General features: G+C 32.4%; 1 protein-coding gene across 2 annotated transcripts in view; it reads left to right on the top strand.

Annotated features, from left to right (window-relative positions):
- The window catches only part of LOC128675181 (sialin-like), an 18,014-nt gene extending 1,642 nt beyond the window's left edge, over positions 1-16,372 (top strand). The window contains exons 1-7 of one of the 2 annotated variants that reach the window (XM_053754415.1): positions 8,922-9,078; positions 9,430-9,559; positions 11,217-11,307; positions 12,787-13,029; positions 13,328-13,633; positions 14,073-14,594; positions 14,857-16,372. In XM_053754415.1, coding sequence (XP_053610390.1) covers positions 9,036-9,078; positions 9,430-9,559; positions 11,217-11,307; positions 12,787-13,029; positions 13,328-13,633; positions 14,073-14,594; positions 14,857-15,099 — 1,578 coding nt within the window. In that variant the 5' untranslated portion in view covers positions 8,922-9,035 and the 3' untranslated portion in view covers positions 15,100-16,372. Of the gene's footprint in view, positions 1-8,921; positions 9,079-9,429; positions 9,560-11,216; positions 11,308-12,786; positions 13,030-13,327; positions 13,634-14,072; positions 14,595-14,856 lie in introns of those variants that run through there. The other variant, XM_053754416.2, reaches the window with a different exon arrangement.

The following is a 16,372-nucleotide window of genomic DNA, read 5'->3' as shown; positions in this document are numbered from 1 at the left end:
TTTAATAAAAGTTATCAATTTTATTTTGTTGACAATTTTTGACCTTAGAAAAGACATCAACGGGCGCAATTGACGTCTCCTATGATATAATTTGTGTTCATTTATGACTGGCCCGTCCGGCCCGTCCTGGCTTTTCTCGGTTAAAACCATCATAAAAAAGAAATAGCTCGTGTTACTCTTTAACACATTTACAAACAAAGAAATAGAAATACAAATATTTTCTCATAATAATATTATTAATATGGAAGTACAGAATATTGTTATGTATATTTATAATATATTTAGAAAGGAAATTTAAATATAAGGAGAGCACAATGACACTTTAATAATACTTTGTTATTTATTGAAATAATTGAAGTATTTATTTATTGCCTCAGTTTAGCATAAAGAATTTCCTAAATAAAAGCTGTGTTAGATTATATTACGTCTTTGCAAAGACGTATACCAAATTGACTGAGGCTAGAATTATTAAATATATCAATCTCAATGGGCTAGATAGATCGAAGAATTTTGGTACCTTACATAGTCTGTCGATTTTGCGTCATTGAGTATTATGCATCCTCGCACACATCCAAACTTTGGAATTATTTATTACAGGATTTACTATTAAATTTTAGACGTATATATATATATATAGATATTGAATTTATTTTAACTTTACGTCATAGATTCGAAACGGGTCAATCAACACTTTGCTAATAAAAAAATGGATTACCTACTTGTTAGACTAATATATTATGTAGTCTAGTCATGTCTACTCTGTGGAAAAATATTCACTTCTCATGTTCGTAAAGTTTGACATTATGATTGGACTCTAGATTAGCTTATAATACAAGTTTATTTGTTAGACAAATTAAAGAAACCCCCGACTTTCAATATTTATTTCTCTACAACTTTTGAACGGCTGAAACGATTCGTTCAAACATGTATAAGAACCACGCATAAAAATTAGCTAAATAAAAAAACCGCATCCAAATCGGTTCACCCGTTGATGAGCTACGGTGCCACGTACACAGACAGTCAGACACACTTAGCGGTTCAATATAACATCCCTCTTTTTGCGTCACCTTATATAAATGACCAGCAATTTAATAGCATACTTGCTATATGCTATAAATGAATGCTTATTTATAAAATTGTTGTCAACTTCCTCGCAATCAAAGTGAAAAGCAAAGTGTACCTATGTACACGTTGACCGTAAAGCCTTGAAATAACTACCACCGAAACTATCCACCCTGGCGGGTAGTTACGCCTCGTCTAAAATGTCTTGGGTACAATCTGTGTCAAAATAAAAGGTTAATAATTGCTTCGAGAAATTTTTAAATAAAGAAAACAACACAAACATGAAAAAAAAAAGCGGTCAAGTGCGAGTCTCACCCATGAAGGGTTTCGTAGCAGCAAGTAACATAACATAAAAGTTATTGTCGATCGATTTTTGTATATTTTTATATAAAAACCGATCAACGAGAACTTTTTGCGTTGACTGAATGAAAGGTAAATTGTGGTTTACGATTTATGACATATAAAAAAGTTACTTACGTACTAGATCTCGTTCAAACCAATTTTCTGTGGAAGTTTACATACTAATGTACATGTGTACATCATATATTTTTTTGAGTTTTATCATTCTCTTATTTTAGAAGTTACAGGGGGGGAGGGCACATTTTACCACTTTGGAAGTGTCTCTCGTGCAAACTATTCAGTTTAGAAAAAATATATATAAACCTCAATATTATTTTTGAATACTTATCTATCTTACTTATCAAACCTGGTCTGGGGTATCTATATACCCCAGACCAGGTTTGATAAAAAAAACATTTGAGTTTCAGTTCTTAGTATGGGGACCCCTAAAATTTATTGTGTTTTTTTTTCAATTTTTGTGTAAGATCTTAATGCGGTTCATAGAATACATCTACTTACCAAGTTTCAACAGTATAGTTCTTATAGTTTCGAAAAAATGTGGCTGTCACGGACGGACGGACGGACAGACAGACAGATCTATAAGGGTTCCGTTTTCGCCATTTGGCTACAGAACCCCAAAAATGGATGTCCCATCACAAAGAAAACACTTGTGTAAATGATAATATAAAGTTATATACCATTTACACAAGTAAATAGAATAAAAACTTAAAAATAAAAACTTTAGACATGCGCTATTACTAATAACTCGATCTATCGAGTACTAGGCGCATATCTAAACTTTTTATTATAGTAGTGCTTAAAAATATCGCGGTTTGTTTTTCATTGTGTTTTAATAAGTAGACAAATTGATATATAGTGTGTGTTTATAGTTGGCCATTGAGAAAAATATGGTGTTGGAAAAAATAAATAGTTAAGTAAATCCTTTCTCTTTTTTTCGAGTGTATTATAACTTCCACTGGTGTCAGATTTTATTCAAGCTGCCTTAAGGCATCTGACATGACTTGTTACGACTACTACTGGCATCTAATGGCAAGTAGTCCAATACCATACAGACTAGTGAACTTAAATTATCAACCACTGTATAGGTTTTCTCACGATGTTTTCCTTCCACGGAAGCAATGAAAATAGTTAAATTAATTCTTTGTTACGAAACTCCTATACGGAACTTAGCTAATGAAAAATAATATATGAAAAATAAAACTATGAACGAACAATAAAAAAATATGATGGTGATAACTACTACTATTTGGGCGTGTGGTTCCGCCCTAGAAAAGTATCACTCCATATCCTCCCGTGGATATCGTACCAGGCGAAAAAGGGATAAAAAGCCTACCAGCCTAACAGCTTATAGGCAACGACAGCATTCCCAAGGAGGGTTGACGTCAGGCTGGTTGTAACATCACAGCCAAATCTTATAAATTTAATGCCATTTTTTACGCCAGCCCTGGACTTTGGGCATCACAACTCCGAATGAATCCAGGAACACGCGAAGATGAGAGAGAGAGGTAATTACTATTTGCTGATGGCGGAAAGTTACCGGTGTAAGGACGGACGGGCCTACTCCACTAAAATACAAAACAACATTGAGTAGGTACGTAGCTAGCTTTCACACTTCTGGTAACTTCTGCGAGTACGCCGATACTAGAATTCTCGGTCAATGAAATGTAATCTCAACATAACACTTTTAAACGAACGTAGAATAAGTATTACTTAAAGTTTTGCTCAAAAAGAAGAGTATATTTAGAAATAAGTATAAGGTTACGTATTATTCTCACCATTAGTTAGCTATTCGACATTGAAACAGAAAAAAATTTCATTGACAAGAATTTTGGTTTTAATATTCACGCGATATTAAACCAAACATGTTATATTTATTATTTGATCTTACATTTAAAGATCCAAAAATACGTCTTGCTGTTACTTCCTTTTTAGTTTCATTAAGACTTCTTGTTGGGAACTGGAAATAGTAAGCCCTTACGTAAATTGTCCATGTTTAGAGTTAGAGTGCATACAAGATGTTAGTATAGTTATTAGAAATATTATATAATCTGTGTTGTAGTTTTTCTTTCACATACAGTTACTAACTTGTGACAGATCTTCAATGCAATTTGTATAACAAATCTAAATATGGCGATAGTCATTCTGATATTTGTAACAATATAGATTAATATTCTATTAGGTACTTTAATTATTTTACAAACTTTTATTTAACTTGTAATTGCAATATATATATACTACCTACCTATGTTTGTTTCAAGTGGAATCTTGCAACTTAATTTTGAAGCAGAAGTCTTTAACTGTTTGATCTGAAATTTTGTACAACCTCTTAGTTTGGATGACAATGCATTATTAAGATATGCATAACCTGATGGCGTACCTAAGAATGATTCAGCCAACGAGGAAATTTCTCAATGTTTTAATGCACGGATGATTTTTAAAACACGTGTTGAATGAAATAAGATCTTTGGATCTAAATGAATGTGTCACAAATGACATTTTTGTAAAAAATATTGTTCCGTAAAATAATTGACGTTAGTTTTATAATGTGCCTTATTCTATTTCTGAGAAACTTTTCTTTATATGGAATAGGCCATTGAGTGGAATGTTTATAAGTAACCGAGCCGACTCATTACTGTGGACATACATTATGTCAACAGTAAGTTTTGTTGGTCGTTCCAAGCGTTTGTTTTCAAACACTGTTCACGTTGGCTCTAGAACGCTGACGATAAAAATTAAGCATTTGCAACTGTGCGAGAAATAAACGTGATTTTATTGGATTTTTATCTCAGTTGGAATCGGCCATTTTGGTGTACTTCAACTCTTGCACGTACCTTTATTTACTTGCATTATGTTATGTTTTTTTCTGTAACATATCGACGCAATAACTACTCGCTTTTCCCGTTTTTTGGGGTTCCGTACCCAAAAACATAACAGACAAAGGAAATAAATAAAAAACCGAATAATGTACTTACATTATTACCGTAAAATTACGATTAACGAAGAGGTTCTTTCCGATTAACTCCAAAATCGTATTTTGGTCCTAAATAAATAGATTATTACATCGAATTCGGGAAAGAAATTTTATTGCTTTCAAAATGTAAGTAATTTCAGGAACACAGAAATATACTTACCAACTTATCGAAGAGCGATAATTAATTGTACATACTAGCGTAACTGACCAATTTGAAAATAGCGACGCATTTATTTTAGAAATACATAATGAGTACAAAGTAACCCTGTAATATTCAAATAAATATCCACGTAAATCAAAGCAATCAAAATGGCAGAAATGTATTCGTATTATCGAGTTTTAGTAAAACAAAAAAAATCAAACCGCTTCTAGTCTAGATAAAATAAAAGAGCAACATTTTCAAACTTGTTTGAGCCTCTACTTGCCAAGGAAGTTATTTTATTTATTTTTTAGCCAGCCGTATTCTTAAACATTAATTCTGGTTATTTTTTGTGGCTTATTAGAGATGAGGGCTATCAAATAGGTATTAATGTGTTAAATTATTGTTGCTGTGTTGTTATGGCTTCGTTGTGTCGAATTGATTAGTGTCTCTGATTTGATTAAAAAGAATGGACTTTTTGACAACAGAAGTAAATTCTAAGTTGATTTTATGTTAATTAGTTTCTGTGGTTCGGCAGGCGGCATATACCCACTTAAATAGTACCGTTGTTAGCACAGATGTGCATTAAGAATATCGTCATTTTAATTGTTATGCAAAAAATACATACAACAAATCAACTAAATAAAAAAGAAATGTCGACTAAATAAGAAAGGAAGGAGGGAAGACTCCATATTATATTATACTTACCTCATTAGTAACAACCTTTTTTAGTACTGCAAAATGGTAAGTATTGCAATAATAAAAAAGATTTACCATACCAACAAGTAATTTGCAACTGGTCTGATAAATATGGTTAGCTATAGTGATGAAAAGAGTCCAGGCTAAAGCTTTATATTAAGGACAAGCCTTGATTTTGAAGACTGGACTAAAAATTCAACTTGATGGTTGAGGCGTGTTGCTAATGTGACAGGACTCGACATTCAATTAAAATATTACCTACCTTTTAATCGCGAGTCTTGACGTCGTGTAACAAATAGGCCATAATAAGGTAAACTTCATTGTATGATTATATTATATAGTTATTACTACCTAGTTAATAATGGTAAATTTTTAATGATATACATGGTCACTCAAAGACTAACGTCTCACGATTTGCGACTCACGAATTGACTTGATTTCAAAAGGTGAGCGTTTCGTCCCATGGGACCAAATACGAGAGGAAAGAGGAGAGCCTTTTTTGAAACGGCAGTCTTAATAGGCTACCGGACTAAATTTTGGTTTGATGCCTCTTTGAAGAATCACAGAATCATAGAATCATCAATAAACAAAGTATTTTTCAAAATTTAACATACATTTGTGAATGATATTTGGACTTGTCAAAACGACTCATACTAATCGACGTCATTGGTAGGAAATAAAATTTGAGAATTATTTATTCGATATGCCATTTTAAATTTGGGAAGGGAAATAAAGTCGGCCTAATAATCATTTGGCTAGCAAATAAAAATTTGTTTGGTTAATAAAATACAGGTAACAATTCTTGTTCCGCAAGCAAGAGCATTGTCGTTCATGATCGTGACGTAACTCGAAGATTCTTTATAGGGATTTCTGCTGGTTTTGGGATTCGACTGCAATCGTTATAATATGACTGAATAGAATTCTTATCAAAGACATAACCATGGGTCCTTCCATCATTAATTAGCAGCGTCATGTACGCATATTATTATTCATAAAAGTATGTAAAAATTATTACTTTTAATTTTCTATAATTATACCCAGTAAGTACATCTTATATTATCAGAAATTTTATTATGTATTAAAAACCGGAATGAGGATGTTAGTAAAATGCGCATATTAGGTGAATTGAAGAGCAGTTTATGTACGAGTAAATAATGATGCAGTACTCAAACATACAATGAGTATGTTTGAAGGTCACAGTAAAATGTTCATGACATTGAACCATCGCGATTTACAATAGTTTTATAAAACAGTGTCATGCTTTTTAAAAGTGCAAATTAGATTGTAGAGCATATTAGGACAAAAGCATCCCCATGTAATTTATTGCATGCATGCATCAAAAACAAAGACAATATTCTTTTCTGTGGAGTCAAAAAAAACTTACTGGCTTTAAGCCACATAGTAAGTATGTATATATTTTTGGATTCATACAAACATATTCATATTATCACGCGTGTTTCCAATTAATGGAGATAGGCAGAGACTAGGGATTTCCATTTGCCACGATCCTGATAAAGATTCAGCAGAAAAAATATTATTTTAGTGTAAGTCAGCGTGCATTTTACAGTCTGCGTACTGCAGGTTTCCGCACGATACTTTCTTTTACCGTAATATTAATATTTAATGTAAAGAAAAGTGCCTCTGCTGGCCACTACCTGCAGGCTGCATTTTATCGGAATATCTACTAGAATATAATTGTATATGGTGATTTCAAGAAATAATAATGCATCTTAGAAGAGAGTTTATTCAATAATTGCTAAGGTAATATAGATATGCAACCTGTGTATGCAACCGACCCGAGCCGCAGGTGGCTATCATAATGAATATTGTAATTGCCTATTAATTAATCATTTGTTCCAAGGAATTTGTCGCTAAACTATCTCCTATTGTGTCAAGTCACATGCCAATTATATATGATGATATATTGGTTGGTTGGACCATGTAATGTTATGTAACTTATCCACGTCATTAATGAGAGTAGGCACGATAACTGCATTTATAAATCTAGCGGCCCGTCCCGGCTTCGCTTGGGTTAAACCATAATAAACCTTTCACAGGAATCACATTATCTATTGGTGGTAACTGTACAAAAATCCATCCGGTAGTTTTTGAGTTAGATAGTCCAAGGGTAACCTTAGGGTCCAAGGGTAGTCCTTTTAACCCCCGACGCAAAAAGAGGGGTGTTATAAGTTTGAGCGCTAAATGTGTCTGTCTGTCTGTATACGTGGCACCATAGCTCATCAACGAGTGAACCGATTAGGATGCGTTTTTTTTATTTGATAGAAATTTTTTGTATTCGGTGGTTCATGTTTGATTAAAATCGGTTCAGCCGTTCAAAAGTTGTAGCGAAATGAATATTGAAAGTCGGAGTTTTTAAAAATTGTCTAACAAATAAACTTGCAATTATTATTATTATTAAAAGGATTCCAGTTTTTTATTGCATAGCTATGAAGGTTAATAAGTTATGGAAACAGCCAGGCCACATATTATTTTATTAATTCGCTCATATAAAACCATCATATAATTATGATTAGGTCTATAATTATACACCTAAATCGTGGAAACACACTATCTAATATCTAAAAACCCGCATCATAATCAGTTGCGTAGTTTTAAAGATCTAAGCATACCAACATAGGGACAGACAGATAGCGGGAAGCGACTATTTTATACAATGTAGTGATGTGATCAAGCCATGATCATGATCAGGCAATATTTTTGCCATAAATTTTCTTTTAATAGCTTGAAGCTTGAGCTATTGGTTTTCCTTGTTCTGAAATGAGAGGATTACATCCTCATATATATCAAATAATATTTATGTACGACCCTTCCTGCAAGGATGCGTACTTGTAACTTAAACAAGGTTAAAAGTTTATTAAAGAAAGATGTAATTAAGCGTAATTACTTGATTAACATTAATATGCTTTTTACATTTTTTTTAAACTATCACTGTATGTATTTTTGGGTGGAATCCAGAAATTCAACTTTAAAGATATCCTGGGGTTGATTACGTCAGTACGCGCGGATGGGATCCTCGCGAGGGAACTCTTTAACGGTTAACTGCACGGACATGAGATTTTTGTCACGTGTTGCAATAAAATCTCCCTTGACTGACGTCAATAAATGTGTACTCGTATTACGAAATCCTAAATCGTTGGTCCTAAATTGGTTGGACCGAGAATTGAGTAGTTTAGGTATGAATGAACATGAATCGTAGTTAGGATTCACGCGGAAATTTAAATCATATTATACCTACATAATATATATTGTAATGCTAAAAGGATTTCCGTATTTCCATAATTTTAACTGGCTTTAAAATGTCTTCCTAATTTTAAGAAATAATAAATAAATAAAAATACGGCATGAAAATAATGTTTGGTCTGTAGAGATAGAAAGTGTCTATATCTGATAACTTTTAACAAGCCAGTTTTTCCAATTTTCTTTCGCGAGTTTACTGGAAGAAATGTCTATAGAAATAAATAGTACCTTTATACTTAGTTTCCTATTTATACTATTATGTACTGTACACATTGTACCGTAACATGAGTAGTGAAATCGGATTTTTTAGATAGATTAACTTGATTTAAAAAAAAAAAAAAACTAGTGTTATGATAAAATAAAACCTGTTTGCATTTTCCCTATTTGTTGCGTTGACGTTTTTTTGTCAATGTCAAATAACCTTAAGAGGTGTTTTATAGATTTTACAACTTTTTAGATTTAATGGCTTTTATTGCGATATTTTAAAAACTCATTATTGTTTTGCTATTCCCAAAATATATGGTCTTCATCTATTTTTAAATAAAGATGACTGATGTACCAATTGAAGTAGTCCAAAAACGAAGTCTTTGTATGTACTTCCTTACATATAATAAAACAAAGTCCTCTGCTGTGTCTGTCTATCTTGTTTGTCCGCGATAAACTCAGAAACTACTTGTCGTGCGTTTTTAACCAATAGATCATGTGATTCCTGAGGAAGGTTTACATGTATATTATGTTATGTTTTTGTCCGAGTGAAGCTGGGGCGAGCTACTAGTTTTACGTAAATTATTCAGTCGAGTGCAAATTGATTTCGCTTTGTTTCGAGTTTAACTTGATTTTGGTGTATTTTGTATGTTGTATAAGCCACGTGACAAAACATTTTGATATACTTAATTGGGTTACGCAGTACCGTTTCATAAATGTGAACTTTGCCTTTCAGATGTGATCCCAGTAAGGTTCAACCTTTGGGTGATGCTGTTCACAAGCTGCTGGGTGATATACATGCTTCGAGTCAATATGAGCCTTAACATTATCGCCATGGTGCCGCAGACGAGTCATGGAAATTCCTCGTAAGTCTCATTATCTATCAAAATTCAAGCATATATACATATTGGTATATACATACGTAATATTTTTTATTATAAAAACTAGATAATAACCAGTTTTCCATGCAAAAACAAAGGATGGGACAAGCCTTAGTTTCTTATATAGTCGCTGCAAAAAGTTTATTTTTTGTTATAGGAAATCAAGTAGTTAAGTGTTTAGGTAGGCAAGTCGGAAATCGGTTAAAGATGTGATTATAACAAAACGTGGAGGTAATGTTGCTTTATTGTCTTTCACAAAAGTTACTTTTATACAAAATATGTATAAATTATCTAAACTATATTTAACACTTACTCGTACTTAAATATTCGAATACCTAATAAAGTACATACTTTGAAATAAAAAATAACATTCATAGCTTAATAGCTGAACTGATTTGGATGAATTTGGTGGTATGCATAGCTTTAAAGAATTTAGTTCTTACCAGTAGAAATGAGGGGTGAACATTTTTGATAAATTCACCCGATACATTTTGCTGCGAGTGGAGCAGCGGGGGACAGCTAGATTTGAATATGTATAATTATATTAAATCTAGCTATAATAATATAATAATTTTTTTACTAATCAAATAAATCGTGCATTACCTACTGGAAGTCCTTCGAATCTAAATCAATCTCGTTTCTTGAATATTGATCAATTGCCAATTAACTACGTGGAAAAGAAAAAATGCCTAGTTGGTTAGGATTGAATATTATGATTAAAATTCTTGGCATATTTTTCGACAAAGGAATTAAAATAATATTTATTAAATTATTCTTACAGTGATTTCAACTAGTGAACGGGGGAACTGGTCAGCTAAATTTCTTAACAAAAGTATTTTGTTTGGTCAATTATATTTATAAATAACTATTTTTTTCATTACCACTTAAACAGAATGATAATATGTATATGAATGATTATATACCTTTTGACCACGTACTTTATACTTACATTGTTATATTACTCGAAAAAAATGACATATAAAAAAATTATAATCCCTCCTGGCTATCAATGTAGGTAAATGAGTTTATTTTCGGAATTTCTTCTCGGCAGTGTTAATTCCAATAGTAGTTTGTAGCATTGGTGAATATTTATTTATTTAAAATATGAGGTGAAAAAGTGCCTGTGAAGGTCTAATTTCTGCATAAATGTTTTGACTTTATGACTTTAATCCATTCTATGTTATAGAAGTAAGTTATTTATAAAAAAACTATTTCGTTGTGAAAATTAAGCAATTATTTTTAAACTGGCAGTATTCTTCCTCAAATAGTATGATTAGGAATTGTCACGCTATGGTCTGTGGGGGTTAGTCCACTGTTTTCATTTTGTTGTGACAAAATATGATCGCAAGAGACATTAACGTTTCGTTAAAAAGATAAAAGTCGATGAATATTTTACTAATAGCTACTATACATTTTTTACTTTTTAGAAAATACAACATTGTGATGATTGTTTTACAGATATAGATAACAGTATTTAGGAATGTCTATATCATTTAGGAAGAAAAAAATAACTTCTATAAGGTTTTTTTTACAGATTAGTCTTATTTTTTGTAGGAAGCAAATGCTAGTAAATTGCATAAAGTAATAATCGAGTGGACAAACCCGTATGTAGCGTATCTAATATGTTGTTGTTGTTCATCAGGATGCGATCGCAATGCGGCCTGAAAGACAATGTGACCAACGAGACACTTAGACACGAGGACATTACCGATGTCAGGCAAGCGCCGCGACAGGTGGGTCACAAACTCGCAGGTTTTAGGGTTCTACAAAAGATTTTGTAGCTCGATGTCTACTATTCCCCTTCGTTCACTGTATTGCACCAAAGAAAAGTACCGAAATAAATATCAAATAAAAAAATAAAGGGTACAGTGGCAGACGTGTCGCTGAAGCGATCTCTTCCAGTCTAAGGGTGGAAGAAACAAATATAATAAAAAAACAATTACAAACCAGGACAGGAGTCGCGGAACTCATGGGTACACATTTGTATGGATGGCGGTTTTATTGGTGGAAGGGATGTTTAGAAATAGTAGTCTTTTTCTTAGTGTTCCCTTTACCCGCCGGGCATTACTCTTGTGGCTGGGGACATTTAAATCGTAATTCATTTAAACAATTTGCATTTGTATTATCGTTCCGGTTACAACAAACGTCGGAGCCTAAGGTTCGCTTTCCTAATTTTTCTTCACCATTTCTTACGGTTCTCGGTAGCATTAGTTGTCAAACCATTAGCACACACACACAGTCATATTCTCAAGATATTCGAAGGATATTCTATAGCTACTCATATACTTTTTTTACTAGCAGGCGTGAGTAGAATTAATTTCTAAAGTTCTGGTTGGGAATAAGATTCCATTCACAAAATAGTTAGTTTTTCCACACATCGCATCGGAACAAAATGTAATACAATATTTCATTAACATTCATAAAGTTTTTGTAAGAATAATATATTCCGAAACAAATACAGAGCAAACGAAGGATTCTATGTAAGTAAAATAGAATACATACTTTACACCTACACTTCAGTAGTCTTTGATGTGTTTATTTTTTTATTATCACAGTAGTGCTGCTTACTTGAATTTCGGATTTCCCCCGTTGATATTCTATAATAAATTAAATTTTATATAATAGAACGTCGTTCGACGAAGACAATCATTAGCTCACACTGTATGAACAAATAATTACCACAGAACGTGTCATATGGGCGCGACTTCTATCATGTCTTCAAGATGGTTCTGAACCGAGATGTTACTATGTAACATTATGATTTATTTATTGTTTACAGCCATCCAACTAAGTGTATATTGGTATTGTTTTTGCAGATTCTTATAAACTTAATTTTATTATTAGCCTTAGATTTGTTACAACAGCACGTTACAGAAATGACATTAGGACGTCCATTGGATTGATCATTTTATACGTCCGATTATGGTTTATATAATATGAGGAAGTAGGTATTCAGTTATCTATACCGAAACTTACTGTATCAAGCAAATGTGTGATTTCAATTCACATTTTAAAATACATATATCAAGAATAAAATGAAGCTAGAATGAAGAAGTAAAATTTTACATTTATAAATTCTGAAATTACACGGTTGCAAGTGCAAGTCACTAAGGAAAGCTAGAATAGCTAAACGCAAACTCAGGGGGCAAGATGTTTAATCCAAATCATATGAAATTTCAATAAGTCATTGAGAAAATTAAACATTGTTACAGGTACCTGGTGGAGCATCCTTTGACTGGTCCACAGATCAACAAGCATTAATTCTTGGGTCATATTTTTGGTCATATCCTGTGACGTCATTGATTGGTGGAATGGCATCAGAACGATATGGACCTCGATATGTGGTTCTTATAGCCACTGCAGCCAGTGCCGTTCTGACTGGACTCAGTCCTGTAGCAGCTAGAATCAATCATGTAGCCCTGGTGGTTATACGGTTTGGCCTTGGACTTGCAGGGGTGAGTAACATTGTATGTAGGTTGTTATCAATGTTATATTTGTTATTAGATCACATTATACTAATATTGTGAATGGTGTGTTTGATGTCAGCTTGTTCCGTCTTGAGAACGAGTTTACAAGAACAATACAAAAAGAAATTATCAAGTCAATTAGACTTGATAATGAGTGTTTTTATCTTTTGGACCTTCATTTTTTATTACCTTTACACTCATGTGTTTGGTCATGTTTAGATATTTTTAGTAAATGTTTACGTTTACCTAACGATGAAATCGACTAATAAAATTAATAAAATTTTAGGGCTTCGTGTATCCAGCTCTACATGTTCTAGTGGCAAGATGGGCTCCGCCAGCGGAAAAAGGAAAATTTGTGAGTGCCATGATGGGCGGAACCTTAGGCACCGTTGTAACTTGGTCTTTAGCTGGACCTCTGATAGAAAAGTTCGGTTGGGCCTCTGCATTCTACGTTCCAGCTGCTATGTCACTAATTTGGTGCTTCTTTTGGTGGTATCTTGTAGCAGACACTCCTGTAGAACATCCTAGAATCTCTGAAAAAGAAAAGAAATATATATTAGACGCACTCGGTGACAAGGTCAAGAAATCTAAGGTAATTGAATATTTGCTTGATCTATCTTGTGCAATTTATTGGAATCGATCTAGTGTCACTTTTTAACTTTTGAAATTTTTTTACTTGACTTTACATAAAAAAGAGCATGATTAATCTAGCTCCATAATAGTCGAAAGAATAATTGAGTAACCGTACATTTAATTCTTGCAAAAACAGCTTCGCAATAATTCGTGGTTTCTAGATAATGAAATTTAATTTCGATTCCGGAATAAATTGTAATTTCACATTTATTGTGAATATAATTTGCTGTTGCTAGCCCATGCGTCTTAAATATCTGATAGATATCTAATAGATAACATTAATTGAGTGACTATTTTTAACATAATCTGAATCCAAACTCTGTCTATCAGATCATAGATCGTTTCAAATCAGCAAGTGGAAACAAACATGCCCGATTAACAAATATTTTTCTTTTTAGGGCTTACCACCTTTCAGGAGCATATTCACATCGGTACCCTTCTTTGCTATGGTGTGCATCCACTACGGAAATTTATGGGGGCTGTACTTTATTATGACAGTTGGGCCAAAATTCGTATCAAGTGTACTTGGTTTTGAATTATCTGCTGCTGGTGTAATTTCAGCATTGCCATACTTAGCTAGAATGTTCTTCGCGACTATTTTCGGTGTCATTGGAGATTGCATATTGGCAAAAAAAGTAATGACTACCACAACCATTAGAAAATTCTTCTGTCTCTTTTCGCATATAATACCTGGAATTCTGTTGGTTTTATTGGTATATGCTGGATGTTCAACGGCATTATCAGTAACTCTGATTACATTGTCTATGGGTTTCAACGGAGCGGCAACCTTAACTAATTTGCAAAACCATCAAGATTTAGCGCCCAACTATGCCGGAACTTTATATGGAATTGCCAACTTTTTAGGCAGTACTGCTGGATTTTTCACTCCTATGATCACTGCATACTTTACTAGAGATGGGGTAAGTAAAAATTACATATTTATATACCTATAGTTACTTATTCCATTCATCTAAAACCCTCTATTACTAAACTCTAGGGCTATCTATTACTAAATCCCATAATGAAGGAGTTAATTAAGGAGTTATCCCAAAATGGACCATCCATGGAACGAAAGCGCCAGAGTTTTTGTTTGGCATGGTTATTCGCCTTTAAAAAATAAAATACCTTTAAAAAATATTGTCTATATACCTATAGCTATATTTTTATTCCATTGATTTACAGAATAGTTTCGAGCAGTGGCGCCCTGTCTTCTTCGTTGGTGCTTCAGTGTATATTGTTACTGCTATATTCTTCGTGCTATTTGGAACCGGCGAAATACAACCTTGGAATTTTAGCAATAATGATTCAAAGGCAGCAAAAGATGACAAAGAAAAAAACGGAGACATGAAAGTAATTAAAAGTAGTTCGGTGAAAAATGTAGATGCCAAAGATATAAAGGAAACTTCATTGACTGTTGGCAAATAAGTAAGTAAGTACTTGAAAAACTATGGTAAAAATAAATCGTGAAGAATTGGTACTAGGTGCTTATGCATATCAGAAATGAATAGAAATATTATGCAATGTTATATATATGTAAACATGCATTAATTGTTTAAAAAAAAGCTGAGATAACATCTAAAAAGTATTTACTGTTAATTAACTTGTTCAGAAATATTTTTTATTGATTCAAAATGTTCTATTTTTACTCAAATTACTCAAAATAACTAGTTATCTAAAGGAATATTTATTGTCTGAGTAAACATGAAAACAGTAAACATGTGGATCATGCATTTATTTATATTTAGTATTTAGATATTTTAGTGTTACTGTTGATTGAGAGTATTATTGTAGCAATTAATTAATCTACTTAACAATTTTTACTAAAGGACATTTAATTTATATGAAAAACATCGTGACATTATAGATTTTTTGCTGTGATCTTTAGTACCAAATTATATGATTATGTATAACAAATATTTAACTAGATATTAATGTAGAAATATTATAGGTAGTTGGTAGAAGTGCTTAAATTTATAATATACAGACATTAATATAATATACACACAGATATTTGTGACAATTTAAAAGTTAATGTACTTATCTGTTACGAATATAATTATGTTAACAGTATAAGCAGCTATAAGCAGTACCTAGATCTGGTCTGAAATACAAATATTATAACTAAAGTTCCTAAAAATAATATAAACATCACTTTCGAATCGAATATGTAATTCTAATTAATATTTACGTGAAAAAAAACTTGAATGCTTAGGCTGCTATCTGCTAGACTTGTCTGCTGTGCAGGTGTTATTAGGTATTAATTTGTTAATACATTTGATTAAAGGATTTCTTGTAAGTGACAAAATTGTAGTTTCGGCGAACGATGGAGCCATAACGCAAGAAAAGAAGAAGTGATCTGTACCCGTTCATAAATTATATAAGAGCGATAAAAATCACGATATCGGTGATTAGATGTGGCACTATGAGCTCCATTGGTAAACCACAAATGATAATTTAAAATTATGACAAATTGGGATTAATGACTTCTACTTATAAGGTACTTTTCAAGAAATGTGTCATACCTATAACATTATCTGCGGCATGTATGTTATCGTGTGATGTAAGATTATTATGAAGTTAAGGAACTTAATATAAATTATGAAACTATTAATTGACATTTGATGTATTGTCCAATTTATTCGATCCTTATTATAATTTGAAGAGTGATATTAAAGATGAAATATAAATGAAATTAAAA

This window comes from Plodia interpunctella, chromosome 14 (assembly GCF_027563975.2).
Source record: "Plodia interpunctella isolate USDA-ARS_2022_Savannah chromosome 14, ilPloInte3.2, whole genome shotgun sequence".
NCBI lineage: Eukaryota > Metazoa > Arthropoda > Insecta > Lepidoptera > Pyralidae > Plodia > Plodia interpunctella.
Note: the sequence above shows the minus strand (reverse complement) of the source record. Positions and strands in the feature narration are given on the sequence as shown.